General features: G+C 45.6%; 1 protein-coding gene across 4 annotated transcripts in view; it reads left to right on the top strand.

Annotated features, from left to right (window-relative positions):
- The window catches only part of LOC116984310 (AP-2 complex subunit alpha-2-like), a 73,850-nt gene that overhangs the window by 20,950 nt on the left and 38,141 nt on the right, over positions 1-14,759 (top strand). For all 4 annotated transcript variants that reach the window (XM_033038426.1, XM_033038425.1, XM_033038424.1 and 1 more), the window contains exons 4-9: positions 2,502-2,695; positions 8,538-8,667; positions 8,764-8,865; positions 9,757-9,865; positions 12,189-12,339; positions 13,827-13,995. In XM_033038426.1, the coding sequence (XP_032894317.1) occupies positions 2,502-2,695; positions 8,538-8,667; positions 8,764-8,865; positions 9,757-9,865; positions 12,189-12,339; positions 13,827-13,995 (855 nt within the window). The remainder of the gene's footprint in view (positions 1-2,501; positions 2,696-8,537; positions 8,668-8,763; positions 8,866-9,756; positions 9,866-12,188; positions 12,340-13,826; positions 13,996-14,759) is intronic.

Below are 14,759 nucleotides of genomic sequence, written 5' to 3'. Positions count from 1 at the left end.
CTTGGTGTCATGTTTTGATTCTTGAATGTAAATGACAGTGTTATTTGTCTTAATGAACGTCGCACGACGTTTGACAAGCCCCGACCCGGGGTCTGATCGCCCGGCGCGGGGAACTGACATCCCCCTGATGAGGGAGCTGATCGCCCCGATGCGGAGGGCCCGCCCCCGGCTACGGGAGTCAGGGTTGTCCCGTCAACGGAAGGCTCGAGGCCCTCGACCGCGGAAGAGTTTGACTTCCATCACAATGAGCAATGTGGAGGAGTCATTGTGGTGGATGTTTATGTTAAAATGTTTTTAATGAGTTCTGTTGCTTTTTATTAGTATGACTGTTTGGCAAATCAAATTCCTCGTATGTTGCAAAATATACTTGGCTAATAAAGTAAGTATGAGTTTTACCAACAGAATCCCTGTCCTTGATGTACACAAAAATAATAGGATTTTGAAAACAATTTTTACTTTGAAAAGTTCAAATATATGTGTGGAATGAGCATGATAATCCCATTTTCCCAGTTGCTGGCTGACATCAGGGCCAAATGAATATTGACTTGTTTATTGCTTGAAATGGATATTCACTAACCTAGTCTAGCCAATTTAGCCTATCTACTTGATCAAGAACAGATATATGGTACAGATGTATAAATCAATAGTTCAGCTACAGCTGGAGTACTGTCTATAGTTCTGGTTAGCACCCCGTGGGAAGGGCTTTACTGCACTGGAGAAGATGAGAGGAGAGTCTGGATAGCTGAGTTCATTTTCATTGGACCAGAGAACACTAAAGAGGGATCTGATTGAGGTGTACAATGCTATGAGGGATATAGCTTAGTTTTAGTTTAGTTTAATTTTGAGATACAGCATGAAAACAGACCCTTCAGCCCATCGAGTCCACGACGACCATCGATCACCCTTTCACACTATGTCATCCCACTTTCTCATCTACTCCCTACAGAGGCGAATTAACCTGCAAACCTGCATGTCTTTGGGATGTGGGAGAAAACCTGAGTCCTCGGAAGAAATCTTCACAATCAAAGAGACAGCGTGCAAACTTCACACAGACAGCACCCAAGTTCTGGCTCTGATGCTGTAAGGTAGAAGTTCCACAGCTGCACCACTGTGCCCCCTCCTATAGATAGGGTAGATAGTGAGAAACAATTTCCTTTAACAGATTTGTATCTGTTAGGTGACAGGTTTAAGATAAGTGTTAGGAAATTTAGAGAAGACGTGGGAAAAAGTAGGTACTCTCCATGCAATTATGAAATATTTTCATGAAATTTGAGATGCCACGGCACAGAAGGCCAAATGGTGGAACATGAAATAGGTATAAATACGTACACCACCACCCATCACACACCCCTCTCCTCTGAGCCACCATCACCCCTCATAGTGCCTTCCCCCAAGTCTTCCTCCACCCCTCTGCCCCCCTCTGAGGCTGGCTTTCACCCTAGCCATTATCCCAACCCTTTTTCTGATGCAGAATGGTCAGTCCTCAGCAAAGGCCTTAACTTTGTACACCTATGCCAATACCTCAATACGTTACGAGCCCACCATGATGTGGAGCTTTTCTCCGCCTCCATGCCTTTGTGTCTCAGCACTTTGTGTCTCAGTTCAGTAGAGGTCACCTCCCAGTGATGACTCCTTCTCCTGACATTCCACCATGTCATGGACCCCCCCCTGGCTTTCTATCCTCTTTGAACCTTTGAACCGTTCAACTGCCGGCGTGACGTCAGCTGTCTTGACTTCTCCAATCTCATCCCTCTCTGAACACACATTGCACACCCGGCAACACTCCCAACATTGTTATTAAACCCACTACAAGAGAAGTGCCATAGTAGTCTGGCAGGCTGACCTCCACTGTGCTGAGACAGTGCTTCTTCGCGATAACTGCCAGGAAAATGTGGTTATCAGGAGTGAGATGCTCTTGGCGAAGGGATATCAACCCAGGGGACCACATGAGTGGCAAGGCTGTTTTTGTTTAAAGATAGATGTGAACACTACTGAGTTCAAGACTATTGAATGAATAGAATACTGAATGGTTGGAGAGTTTTTGCAGAGTTATTTTGTTTTGTATATATATATATATTTTATATTCTGAATAAAGTTTATTTTTGGGGAAAAAAACAAGATTAATTTAGTAGGATTAAGCTAAAAGTGAAAGCGATTTTGAAGATTAGCAGGAAATCACCCCACTCACTTTGGGGTTTATACCTGGGATATTGGGTAGTTTGTACATCAAATTGATTGCAGGAAGGTCGGGGGACAAAGTGTATCTTTTGTTATATCTGAGTGACAAACGTCACCATTCTGTGATGAGTAACAACCATCCAGCTGTTGCTACCTGAGACAGTATTTCCCATTCTATATCTGCGTGAAATATAGTGTAGATTGTGTCTCAGCACCGATGTTGGAGGAGAGCATCAGATGATGTTTGTGTGAGTGCCACATGCCATTATGCCAGTGCATAATACAAGTTTTGCATTTATTATCTCTATTAACTATATTTGCAGGGTTATCTTTTCATCTCGATCTTAATGAATTCAAACAGTGAGTTGATGCGTTTAATAAACAATGCTCTGAAGAATGACCTCGCCAGCCACAACCATGTCTTCATGGGTCTGGCCCTGCATTGCATTGCGAATGTTGGAAGCCAGGAAATGGCAGAAGCGTTTGTTAGTGAGATTCCAAAAATACTTGTTGCTGGGTAAGTTATCATGACAAATAAATGCATATTTAAAAGCTGAGGTGATTTGGTTTATGTAATAGTTTCCAATGGCGCTATCATAACATATCATGAGCGTGATGGGCCTAATATTTCCTAGGGACAACCAGGACGAACATAAACTGTGCTCAGCAGGCAATCCGACCATCAAAGTGTTCATTTTTGGTTCATTCCTGCCTGCCTCTGATTCCTTGACTGTCTTTGAAAGTCTTGATGTTTGCTGACCTACAATTCCACAGAAAATTAAAGATTAAAAAAACAAATACTGGATTTCTGAAATTTAAAGAGAATGTCAGTGGGTTAGGAAGTATCTGTGGAGAGAGAAATATAGTAAACATTTCAAGTTGAAGACTGTTTTTATACTTCAAGTTCCTAGCATCTACATTTCTTTGTTGTTAGTAATCCAGGGGCCCCATTAAATGATCCGGATATTCCAGTTCAAATCCCATTATGGAATATGAATTAAGTTTTAATTAAATAAATAGTGACCACCAAGTTGTCATTGAAAACCCAACCTCTAATGTTCTTAAAGTGTGGAAATTGGCTGTTTGTGCTTCGTCTGGCTTAAACTGTGATGTCAATTCCATAGAAGTATGATTGCCATTTAACTAATGACTAAAATAGCCTAAACCATTAAAGGAAATTATTAAGTATTTAAGAGTAAGAGTTATGAATAAATGGGATTAATGTAGGATGTATGGAAACATGTGGTTGACGAACGGTATGAGCTCAATGAGCCAGGGGGCTGTTTCCCATGTTATATGTTTCCATGAAATAGGAAGGAACTGCAGATGCTGGTTTATACCAAAGATAGACACAAAGTGCTGAAGTAACTCAGCGGGTCAGGCAGTATCTCTGGAGAAAAAGGATAGGTGGTGTTTCAGGTCGGCACCCCTCCCCATACCGAAAGTGGGAGTGAGGGGTGGGAAAGAACTGGAGGTGAGAAAGGACCAGGACAAATCAGGGCCAGCAGGCAGGGTAGTTCCCTGGTAGGCCAATTGTTGGTTAGGGAAGGTGTGATCTCAGGAGGGATACATTATGCGAGCTGTGGAACTAGTTAAATGACTAGAGTGGAAGAAAGGGGGCCAAGGAAGGTGGAGGGGAGAGGAAGGGGAATGTTAGTAAAAGTTACTTAAAAATAGAAAATTTAATGTTCATACCGCGGCACCCAAGCGAATTATCAGATGTCGTTCCTCCAATTTACACGTGGCCTCACTCTGGCAATGGAGGAGGCCCAGGACAGAAAGATCAGTATGGGAAGGGGAGTTAAAATGGTTAGCAACCGGGAGATCCTGTTGGCCTTGGCGAACTGAGCATAAATGTTCAGCGAAACGGTGTCCATGTCTACGCTCAGCCTCACTGATTTACAGGAGCTCACATCGGGAACATTGGATGCAGTCGATGAGATTAGAGGAGGTGCATGTGGCCCTCTGTCTCACCTGAAAGAACTGTCGGGGTCCCTGATGGAGTTGAGGGAAGAGGTATAAAAACAGCTGTTGCATCTCCTGCACTGGCAGGAGTAAGTACCTGAGGAGGGGGTGGTTGTGGTGGGAAGGGAAAAGTGAACCAAGGAGTTGTGGAGGGGGTGTTCTCTGCAGAAGGCAGTAAGGGGTGAAGATGGGAAGATGTGATTAGTGATCACTCTGGATGTGACGGAAATGTCGGAGGCTGATTGTTGGATGCAAACGCTGGAGGGGTGAAAGGTGAGGTGCAGGGAAACTCTGTCCTTGTTGCGTCTGCGGAGAGGAGGAGCGAGTTCAGAACTACGGGACACAGGGGAGACGTGTGAGGCCTCCATCTATGACAGAAGAGGGTAACCCACATCCCGTAAACAATGAGGACATCTCGGGAGTCCTAGTATAGAAAACCTCATCTTGGGAGCAGATGCGGCTGAGACGGAAGAATTGAGAGTAGGGGATAGCATCTTTGCAAGAGGCAGAGTGGGAATAAGTGTACTTCAGAAACCTATAGGAATAGCTAGGTTTGTAATAGATGTCATTGATGAAGGCAGAGAGATCAAGAAAGAGGAGAGAGGTGTCCGATATAGTCCAGGTGAATTCAGTTCAGTTTAGTTTATTGCAACATGCGCATTAATTTAGTTCAACAAAGAAACTGACAAGTTACTAAAGAACCTTATTGGTACAGTGAAAGGCTTTTGGTGTGTGCTAACCAGTCAGTAGAAAGACAACACATGATTACAATCAAGCTATTTACAGTGTATAGATACATGATAAGGGGATAATGTTTAGTGCAAGGTAAAGCCAGCAAAGTCCGATCATGGATAGTCTGAGGGTCACCAAAGAGGCAGATGGTAGTTCAGCAGCGCTCTCTGGTTGTGGTAGGATGATTCAGTTGCCTGCTTTCTATTGATGTTATCTGATAACAGAAATTCTGATAGCTGAATTTGAGTGCAGGGTGGAAATTGGCAGTGAGTTCTCCAAGGGTGCAGGAGGTAGCTCCGACGCAGTCCTAGCAGAGAAAGAGTTGGGGGAAAGGGCCAGTGTGCACGTGGAACAAAGACTGTTCGATGTAACCAACAAAATGGCAGGCATAGCTGGGGCCATGCGGGTGCCCAAGGCTATACCTTTGACCCGGAGAATGTGAGAGACGAAGAAGTTGTTGAGATGTCTTGAGCTAGGAGGAAGTCTTGTATTTTATCAGAGACAAATTATAGAAGGAATGGCTACACGCCCATTCTAGCCACTGTTATATTACATCATCATCCAATTGAGAGTTTGCAAGAATGTCCATAGTAACTGTGGAAAAACATGACTGTGACCGATTTACTGGACGCCGCTAAATCAGCTCTGCCACCTCCATCTGACTAGTCCAAAACAATAATGGCAATCGAAACATTGCCACGAGGAAATTATTGTTAGTAGTCTCCAAGACCCGCAGAGATATTTCCTCTTAGACAGCATCTTAGATGGTCCTTGTTCCAAATGTACACTAGCTCCCCCAACTCCTTCACTGCTACATCAACGGCAGCATCAGGGCTGCCTCTTGCACCGTGCAGAACTCATTGATTTAATTAACTTTAACACTAACTTCCATCCTGCCCTCAATTGCACTCTGAAACCTTTCTCCAATTTCATGATCTCTCTGTCTCCGTCAACGGCGACAGAATATCAATTGATGTCCACTGTAAACCCACCGACTGCTCCCACCCTGCCTTTTGCATAGATGTCATCAAATACTCTCAATTTATCCATCTCCGCAACATCTGCTCCTAAGATATTTTCCATTCTAGGACATCTGAGATCTCTTTATTTAGTAAACTTGGTTTCCCACCTGCTAACGTAGCCGGATCCCTCTCCTGCATCTCCTCTGTGTTCCATAGTTCTTCTCTTGCTCAACCTCCCCTCCAGATGGAACCAGGACAAAAATTCCCCTGGTTCTTTCCTTTCACTTCACCAGCCTCCGCATCAAACACATCATACAATCCAACATCATTCTTGGACATTTCTGCCACCTTCAACATGATCCCATCAGTCACATCTTCCCATCCCCACCCCTTCCCGCTTTCTACGGAAACCACTCTGCTCCCTCCATGTCTCGTTGGTTCACAAATCCCTTCCATTGCAAACCATCACCTCCCCAGGTAATTTCCCCTGAAACCACAGGAGAGGTAACATTTGTCCCTATACTTCACATCCATCTAGAGACCCCAGCAGTTCTTCCAGGTGAGGCAGAGATTCATGTCCACCTCTTCTAACCTCAACTATTGCATTTGGTGCTCCCGATATGGCCTCTTGTACATTGGCGAAACCAAGCGTAGACTCGGCGGATCTTCCAGTTGCTAATTATTTTAACTTCCCTTCTATTTCCCGTGAATCGCACACCTCCAGATTCAGTGGCGGTCTCTCCGCAGCTGTTATCAGGCAACTGAATCATCCTACCATAACTAGAGAGCAGTCCTGAACTACTATTTACCTCATTGGTGACACGGACTATTTTTGATCGGACTTTGCTGGCTTTATCTTGCACTGAACATTATTCCCTTATCATGTATCTATGCACTGTAAATGGCTCAATTATAATCACGAACTCTCTTTCCGCTGACTGGATAGTATACAACAAAAGCTTTTCACTGCACTTTGGTACATGTGATAATAAACTACACCCAACTAATCTAAACTACTGCAAACAACAGCATTTGTAGACTTACTAAAATAGATCAACAGTAACAGATCTGTAAGGTTCTTTTGAAAATTTGCAGTCCACATAAATGTATTGCCTGAAGATATGAGACTCGTCCTATCAGGCAAATCAGACCAATTCTTAAAGATTTGGTCTCCCTTTGTCGACTTATTACAAGCATATAGTGCAACATAACCTTAGAAATTAACTGTTTCAGAACCGGGTGAGGGGTGGGTAAAGATACGAAGTATGTATATCCCTTTCAATTTTTCTTTTTTTCTTTCTTTTTTTCTTTATTCTTTTTTTTTTCTTGTTTCACCTCTCCTTTTTGTTTTCTCTCTCTTTACAGCTTTATGGGCTCTTTTTCTCTATTTTTTCACAAACTAACTATCACTTTATATAATAATTATTCTCTTGCTCTCTATTTCTTGCTTTTCTTACTTTTTTCTTACTATTAAATTTAAAATAAGAAGTTGTACATGAAATGTAATATGCTATTCATGTCTTATATTATTGTACATTGCTTCTAATAAAAATATATATTTTTAAAATAATAATAAATGTACTGCCTAACCAAAGGCTTCCATGATATAATGAAGGTAACCATCCATAATAAAAAGAATGTACCTTTTGAATTTAGCATTGATACTGGCATGAAACAAGGCTATATCTTGGTGCCGATCAGCCATGGAATTTTCCTGACATGTCTGAGTTTTTAAAAGGCCATGATTAACAGAGGCGATAAGGAGGAACCAGTGTACAAATATATCAGGATTTTCAAAAATTATTTCGTAAGACACCATACAAAAAGTTGCAACACATAAAAGAAAAGCTTACGGGTTGGGGAGAATATATTACCATGGATTAAGTACTGACTGAAGGCGAGAAAGCAGAGTAGGAATAAATGGGTCATTTCCAGAATAGCAGGCTATTTTTAGCAGGGTGTCAAATGGATTGGGACTGGTCCAACTATTTCCAGTATATTTCACATTAACAACTTAAATGAAAGACAGAAGGTAGGATTTTCAAGATTGCTTGCAATATAAAAGCTGGCTGGTAAAAATAACTCTTAGTAAAACAGAAATATGCCTGTGGCAAGTGAAGTAAGTATTCAAGAAAGTAGCAGATGGAGTATAACATGTCAAAATGTGAGGGAGAATCAAAATAGCAATATTTTTTTAGACAATACATTAATAAGTATGCACACAGGAATCAAGACACTTTGACGAGATCACACCTTCATTACTGTTTGAGGTTTTAGACTTTGTACCGATGAAAGAATATTCTTAGCTTGGAGCTGGTACAATAATTGATTCATGTGATTATAAAGCTGTACTAAGAAGAGCACTTGAGTAGGAAGTGGCTATATTCATTGGAGTTTAAGCAAATGTGATATCAAAGATTGTGAAAGAGTTTTGTGGGATAATGCTGAGAGACCTTTCCTTGCGATGGAGTGTTTAGAACTATTGGGATAGGAAATTGGCCGTATAGGACTGAAATGGGAAATTACTTTGCTCAAGAGAGTAGTCATTTTTTAAAGAATTGTTCTCTACCTAGCAGACTGTGGAACTCATTCACACAAGGCAATGATACCATGGGGATTAGGCAGAAAACAATGTAGGGTCAGTCCTGATGTATCTGATTTAGCTCAAGAACTTTATGGTCTACTTCTCCTGATTTTCAGGGATACTATGGAATCTGCAAAGCAAAGTGCTGCCCTATGTCTGCTGCGATTGTACAGGACATCTCCTGATCTAGTACCCATGGGGGAATGGACTATGCGCGTGGTTCATCTTCTGAATGACCAGCATCTGGTAACATAATGCAACATTTTCTTTCAAGAATGTCCATTCGCTGAAAGATTCCTTCTATAATTCCATTCCTAATTGCCTTTTGCTTCTTCCATCCAGGGTGTTGTAACTGCTGCTACAAGTCTGATCACTGCACTTGCACAAAAGAACCCTGAAGAGTTTAAAATGTCTGTTTCCTTGGCCGTTTCAAGGTTGAGTCGGGTAATATTTGTTATGTTCACATTTAATACCTAAGCATCGGCCCATGTAGATGAAAGAAAACTTTGAACTGTAACTGCATGTATTTTATGGAACTGCATTTGTTAGGGAGCAGGAATTTTATAAGGCAGCAAAGGAGAAAGATTTAATTACTTTTATACCGCAACCCACTTGTACTATAGACCTCCTTAGTATTCTGTCTGTAATTGTTTTATGTACTGGCAAGTTAACATCCTGTGTTTCATAGGTAGACAAAAGTGCTGGAGAAACTCAGCGGGTGCAGCAGCATCTATGGAGCGAAGGAAATAGGCAACGTTTCGGGCTGAAGTCAGTCTGAAGAAGGGTTTCGGCCCGAAACGTTGCCTATTTCCTTCGCTCCATAGATGCTGCTGCACCCGCTGAGTTTCCCCAGCATTTTTGTGTACCTTCGATTTTCCAGCATCTGTAGTTCATTCTTGAACATTCAGTTAGATCATAACTTATGTGCATATCTACTCTGACCTTGTTCTGTGACCTGTAATATTCTTAACGTAGCAGAAATTTATCAATCTTATTTTTACAATTATTAATAGTAATTGTGGAGTAATTTTGTGGAGAATTTGGTACCACAAACATTAATTTCCACGGCTTTTTTTCTGTGGAGAAATATCCCCTAGCGTCATCCAAGATTAGGAGATTGCTAAAAATTCCAGCATCAGCAGTCTCTTGTCGCAGGAGTCGTCAGGTGGATCTGTGATTTAGAATTCATTAAAAAAAAACAATATTGTTACTAATGTTTATTTAAATGTTTTTAAATGAAAGAGAGGAGTCATTGTATGCTGCCATTATTTCCTGTGTGTCCCTTGGTTAGTCATGTGATGCGTCCTATATTGAATTCATTTTGTCCTCCTCCAGATTATTTCATCTGCATCATCTGACCTCCAGGATTACACTTATTACTTCATCCCTGCTCCATGGCTTTCTGTGAAGCTGCTTCGACTGTTGCAGTGCTATCCTCCTCCAGGTGGGCCAAGCAGATGTATTGAATTGGGGAGAATTGTAAACAACACTAGACTAAGAGGGACCCGTTGGGTCCAGGGAACACGGGAGGCCTGGTCCCCCAACGCAACCCATTCCCAAACGCCATATTCCACCACTCACCTGAAGCCCCGAACTGCGCAGGCGCGGCTCATTTCCCCTCATCCCTGAGCACTCCCTCCCCCTCCGCTTCATGTGTGGGAGGGGATGGGGGGGGAGGGAAGTGGGGTGTGTGGCGAGAGGGGTGAGGGGTGGGAGGGGAGGAGGGGTGTGTGTGGATGAGGAGGTGTAGGAGGTTGGAAAAGGGTGGTGTGGGGGGGAGGGGGGGTTGCTGGAGGGTGGTGTGTAGCGGGGGGGGTGTAGGAAGGGGGGAAAGTGTGTATGTGGGCGGGAGGGGTGTGGGAGGGGGAGGAGGGATGTGGGGGAGGGGGGTGTGCGTGGGAGGGGGGTGTGCGTGGGTGGCGGGTGTGTGTAGGTGGGGGGGTGTGTGTAGGCGGGGGGGTTGGGGCATTGTTGGGTGGGATGTTGTGGGGGGTTCTGGGGGTGGGGTTGTGTGGGAAGGGGGGGAGGTTGTGGGGGTGGGGGCTGGATTGTGGGGAAGAGGGTGTTGTGGGAGGAGGGATTGTGAGAGAGGGGGGCTGTGTGGGCAGGGGGGCTTGTGGGGGGAGGGGTTATGGGCGGGTGGGAGTTGTGGGGGGAGAGGTGTGTGTGGGCGGAGGGAGTGAGCTCGGAGAAAAGGCGGGGGAAGAGCCATGGGGGAGAGGGGAGCATCACGTGGGAGGGCGGGAGCAGCCAGCAAGGGGGACCAGAGGGGTAGTGGCTGTAATTGGCGGTGCGATGGGGACTCACAGCGGGCGCTGGTCGCTGGTCGTTCTCTGCTGGGATCCGAGTCTCAGCTTTCCGTTTGGTGACTTCTCCGACTCCGGGCTGGGTCTCCCATGCTGGGCTGCTGCTCGGGGCGGGGCTGCTGCTCGGGGCGGGGCTGCTGCTCGGGGCGGGGCTGCTGCTCGGGGCGGGGCTGCTGCTCGGGGCGGGGCTGCTGCTCGGGGCGGGGCTGCTGCTCGGGGCGGGGCTGCTGCTCGGGGCGGGGCTGCTGCTCGGGCGGGGCTGCTGCTCGGGGTGGGGCTGCTGCTCGGGCGGGGCTGCTGCTCGGGGCGGGGCTGCTGCTCGGGGCGGGGCTGCTGCTCGGGGCGGGGCTGCTGCTCGGGGCGGGGCTGCTGCTCGGGGCGGGGCTGCTGCTCGGGGCGGGGCTCATGCTCTGGGCGGGGCTCATGCTCTGGGCGGGGCTGCTGCTCGGGGCGGGGCTGCTGCTCGGGGCGGGGCTGCTGCTCGGGGCGGGGCTGCTGCTCGGGGCGGGGCTGCTGCTCGGGGCGGGGCTGCTGCTCGGGGCGGGGCTGCTGCCCGGGGCGGGGCTGCTGCTCGGGGCGGGGCTGCTGCTCGGGGCGGGGCTCATGCTCTGGGCGGGGCTGCTGCTCGGGGCGGGGCTGCTGCTCGGGGCGGGGCTGCTGCTCGGGGCGGGGCTGCTGCTCGGGGCGGGGCTGCTGCCCGGGGCGGGGCTGCTACTCGGGGCGGGGCTGCTTCGGGTCCCTCCGAAAGTCCGGTTGGAAACCTCCGCCGGCCATCCTCAGCTCCAGTAAAGACACGATGGCGCAGGAAGGGGTGGACCGTCCCGGCGAGTGACAGGGGAAGAGACTAATCCACGCTGCGCAGACTGGCAGGAGAAGAGATCGATATCCGCATGCGCGTTTTTTAAGATTTTTAAACCTAGCTAACTTTTACGACATTCAACCGATCGGAACAAAACATTGCGGACTCGCAGCACAGGAGAACGGTGAGTGAACTGGTGAAAAATCATAGCGCTATCCCGAACCGTTTGTGCGCAAATAGAATGTGCAACCGGAAGATAACAAGATCAAAGTTTTAGTTATGTATAGATTGCACTGGGCAAAAGTATCACCCACCTATACTGGACTAGAGTAGAAGGTTAATATTTTTACCCATGTTCTGCAGAATAGCTTGGTGCTCGTGGCAATTTGAGAGCAGCAAAGAGTTGAAGCACACTTGTGGTATGTGCATGTGCACCATTTCTGGAGGTCACTAAACCAGCATCCCTGGTTAATAATCTGTTCTTTCATTTGCAATCTCAGATTCTGGGATTAGTTACCTTGTCGTGTCAGGATATGAATCTGGAATTTATGTTTCCTATTTAAAAAAAAAGTTTCTTGTGGATCATAAAATACCACATTTTTAGAGACTAATTAAATAAGGAATAGTGATGTTGATTAAAGGACCGTTTCTGTGTCTCTCAGAGGACCGTGCTATCCAAGAACGTCTGACCGAATGCCTTGAGACCATCATGAACAAGGTTCAGGAGCCACCCAAATCAAGGAAGGTGCAGTATTCAAATGCCAAGAATGCTGTATTGTTTGAGGCTATTAACCTCATCATTCACTATGATAGGTGAGTGGAATGTGTTTAAAAGATTCTTGAGAAGTCAAGCAGGCGCTGGAGGTAGCAAGGGAGAAAGGGCCATGTTTTGTTTGCTGTGGTTAATAGAATGTCTTTTTAACTATCCCTCTGTTGCCGAGTGAATGCTATAAGTCCTGGCAAGTCCCTTTATGCCCCTGTCCCACTTAGGAACCCTGAACGGAAACCTCTGGAGACTTTGCGCCCCAAACAAGGTTTCCGTGCGGTTCTCGGAGGTTCCCGGAGGTTTTAGTCAGTCTCCCTACCTGCGTCCACTACCTGCAACCTCCGGCAACCACCTGCAACCTCCAGGAACCGCACGGAAACCTTGGGTGGGGCGCAAAGTCTCCAGAGGTTTCTGTTCAGGTTTCCTAAGTGGGACAGGGGCATTATTTAATAATGTTAGAGTCCATCAACAGTCCCAGGTAACATGTTTCAGGGTTACAGAGGGCATACTTTCAAAGGTGATGTTTCACATCTTCCGAAGGTATCAGAACCGATAACACGGGCTTATCAAAATGCTAGCTTTTCAACTGGATCTGTCAATATTCTATGTGAATAATACGCCCATGTCCATACATTAAAGATTGGGTTAATCAACAGAAATAACCTGTTATTCTCTACTCCTTATCCTAGCTCATGTATCCTATTATAGCTTTTTACAATTATAGACATCTTGTTAATTTTACGTTAATTTTTACTAATCAATGATACATACTGTAAAGGACACAAAGTGCTGGATTAACTCGGCGGGTCAAGCAGCAACTCTGGAGAACATTGTTGGGGACATTTGGGGTTGGGCCCCTAATTCGGAAAGTAACCTTCTTGGTTACTTCTTCAAAAAACTCAAAATCGTGAGACACGATCTCTCATGCACCAAACTATGCTGACTATCTCTAACCAACTCCCAGCTTAATATTGAAAGACTAAATTTATAGAATACCATGTTGGGTAAATCAGGCACACTCAGGACATTCATGGTCCAGAATTAACAAAATTTCCACACTGCATTTTGAATTCATTTTTTAAAAGATGTTACACATAATTTTAACAAATTTCCCACTGAACCCACACTGACCGTTCTGACATGAGCCTCCTCCATTGTCAGTGAGGCCCAGCACAAATTGGAGGAACAACACCTCATATTTTGCTTGGGCAGCTTACACCCCAGTGGTATGAACATTGACTTCTCTAACTACAAGTAGCCCTTCCTTTCCCTCTTTCTCCTTCCCCTCCCCCTCCCCCTTCCCAGTTGTCCGGCCAGTCTTACTATCTCCGACTACATTTTTATCTCTGTACCGCCCACTCTTCTGACATCAGTCTGAAGAAAGGTCCAGACCCGAAACGTCACCCATTCCTTCTCTCCAGAGATGCTGCCTGTCCCGCTGTGTAACTCCAGTATTTTGGGTCTATCCTCAAGAGAATCATACTGTTTGCATGACAATTGGAAAGGCAATTCTTTTTAACCTGCATTTGTGCAGTGAACCCAACCTACTTGTCCGTGCCTGTAATCAGCTGGGGCAGTTCCTGCAGCATCGCGAGACCAACCTGCGATACCTGGCACTGGAGAGCATGTGGCTGCTGGCCAGCTCCGAATTCTCCCGTGAAGCGGTGAAGATGCACATCGGAACCGTCATTATTGCTCTCAAGGTAACTCTTGTTGCATTTTTGTTGACTTTATCAGCATATACATTTTTATGATAAAATATCCCATCACAGTGGTTAGAGTATTTTGTTTATTCATCCTGTGAAATGTGGGCATCAAAGTGGAGGCAGAGCATTTGTTAAGTACAGTGAAGTATTCTCCACAGTGTCCCTCGGCAAATACACCCTGAGTAAGATTCTGCAAATGCCAAGGTAATTGCAGAATTTGTTAGATACAGCATTTGTTAGACATCCTTAATTGCTCTTGAGAAGGTAAGCTTCCATTTTAAACCTCTGCAATCCATATGATGAATGAACATCTACAATGCTGTTGGGTATGATGTCCAAGACCTTTAGATCCCATGACAACGAAGAAATAGTAAGAATTGTTCACGTTCGAATAATGTGTGACTTCAAAGGTTACAAAGGTCTTTTATTGTCACGTGTACCAGTTAAGGTACAGTGATATTCGAATTACCATACAGGCATACTGAAAAAAGTAACAAGAAACACATCCACATAAAAGTTAACATAAACATCCACCACAGCGGATTCCACATTCCTCACTGATGGAAGGCAATAAACTCTAATCTTCTTCCCTCATTTTACTCCTGCGGTCGGGGCAATTGAACCATCCATCAGGGCAATCGAAGCTCCTGCAGCCGGCGATCGAAGTCCCCGCGTTGGGGCGATCGAAGCCCCCACGTCAGGGCGATTGAAGCTCCCACATCGGGGAGATCGAAGCTCCTGCTTCGGGGTGGTCAAAGCTC

The sequence above is a fragment of the Amblyraja radiata genome, chromosome 20, assembly GCF_010909765.2.
Source record: "Amblyraja radiata isolate CabotCenter1 chromosome 20, sAmbRad1.1.pri, whole genome shotgun sequence".
Taxonomy (NCBI): domain Eukaryota; kingdom Metazoa; phylum Chordata; class Chondrichthyes; order Rajiformes; family Rajidae; genus Amblyraja; species Amblyraja radiata.
The sequence above is the reverse complement of the archived record's forward strand: the minus strand, read 5'-3'. Positions and strand labels throughout refer to the sequence as shown.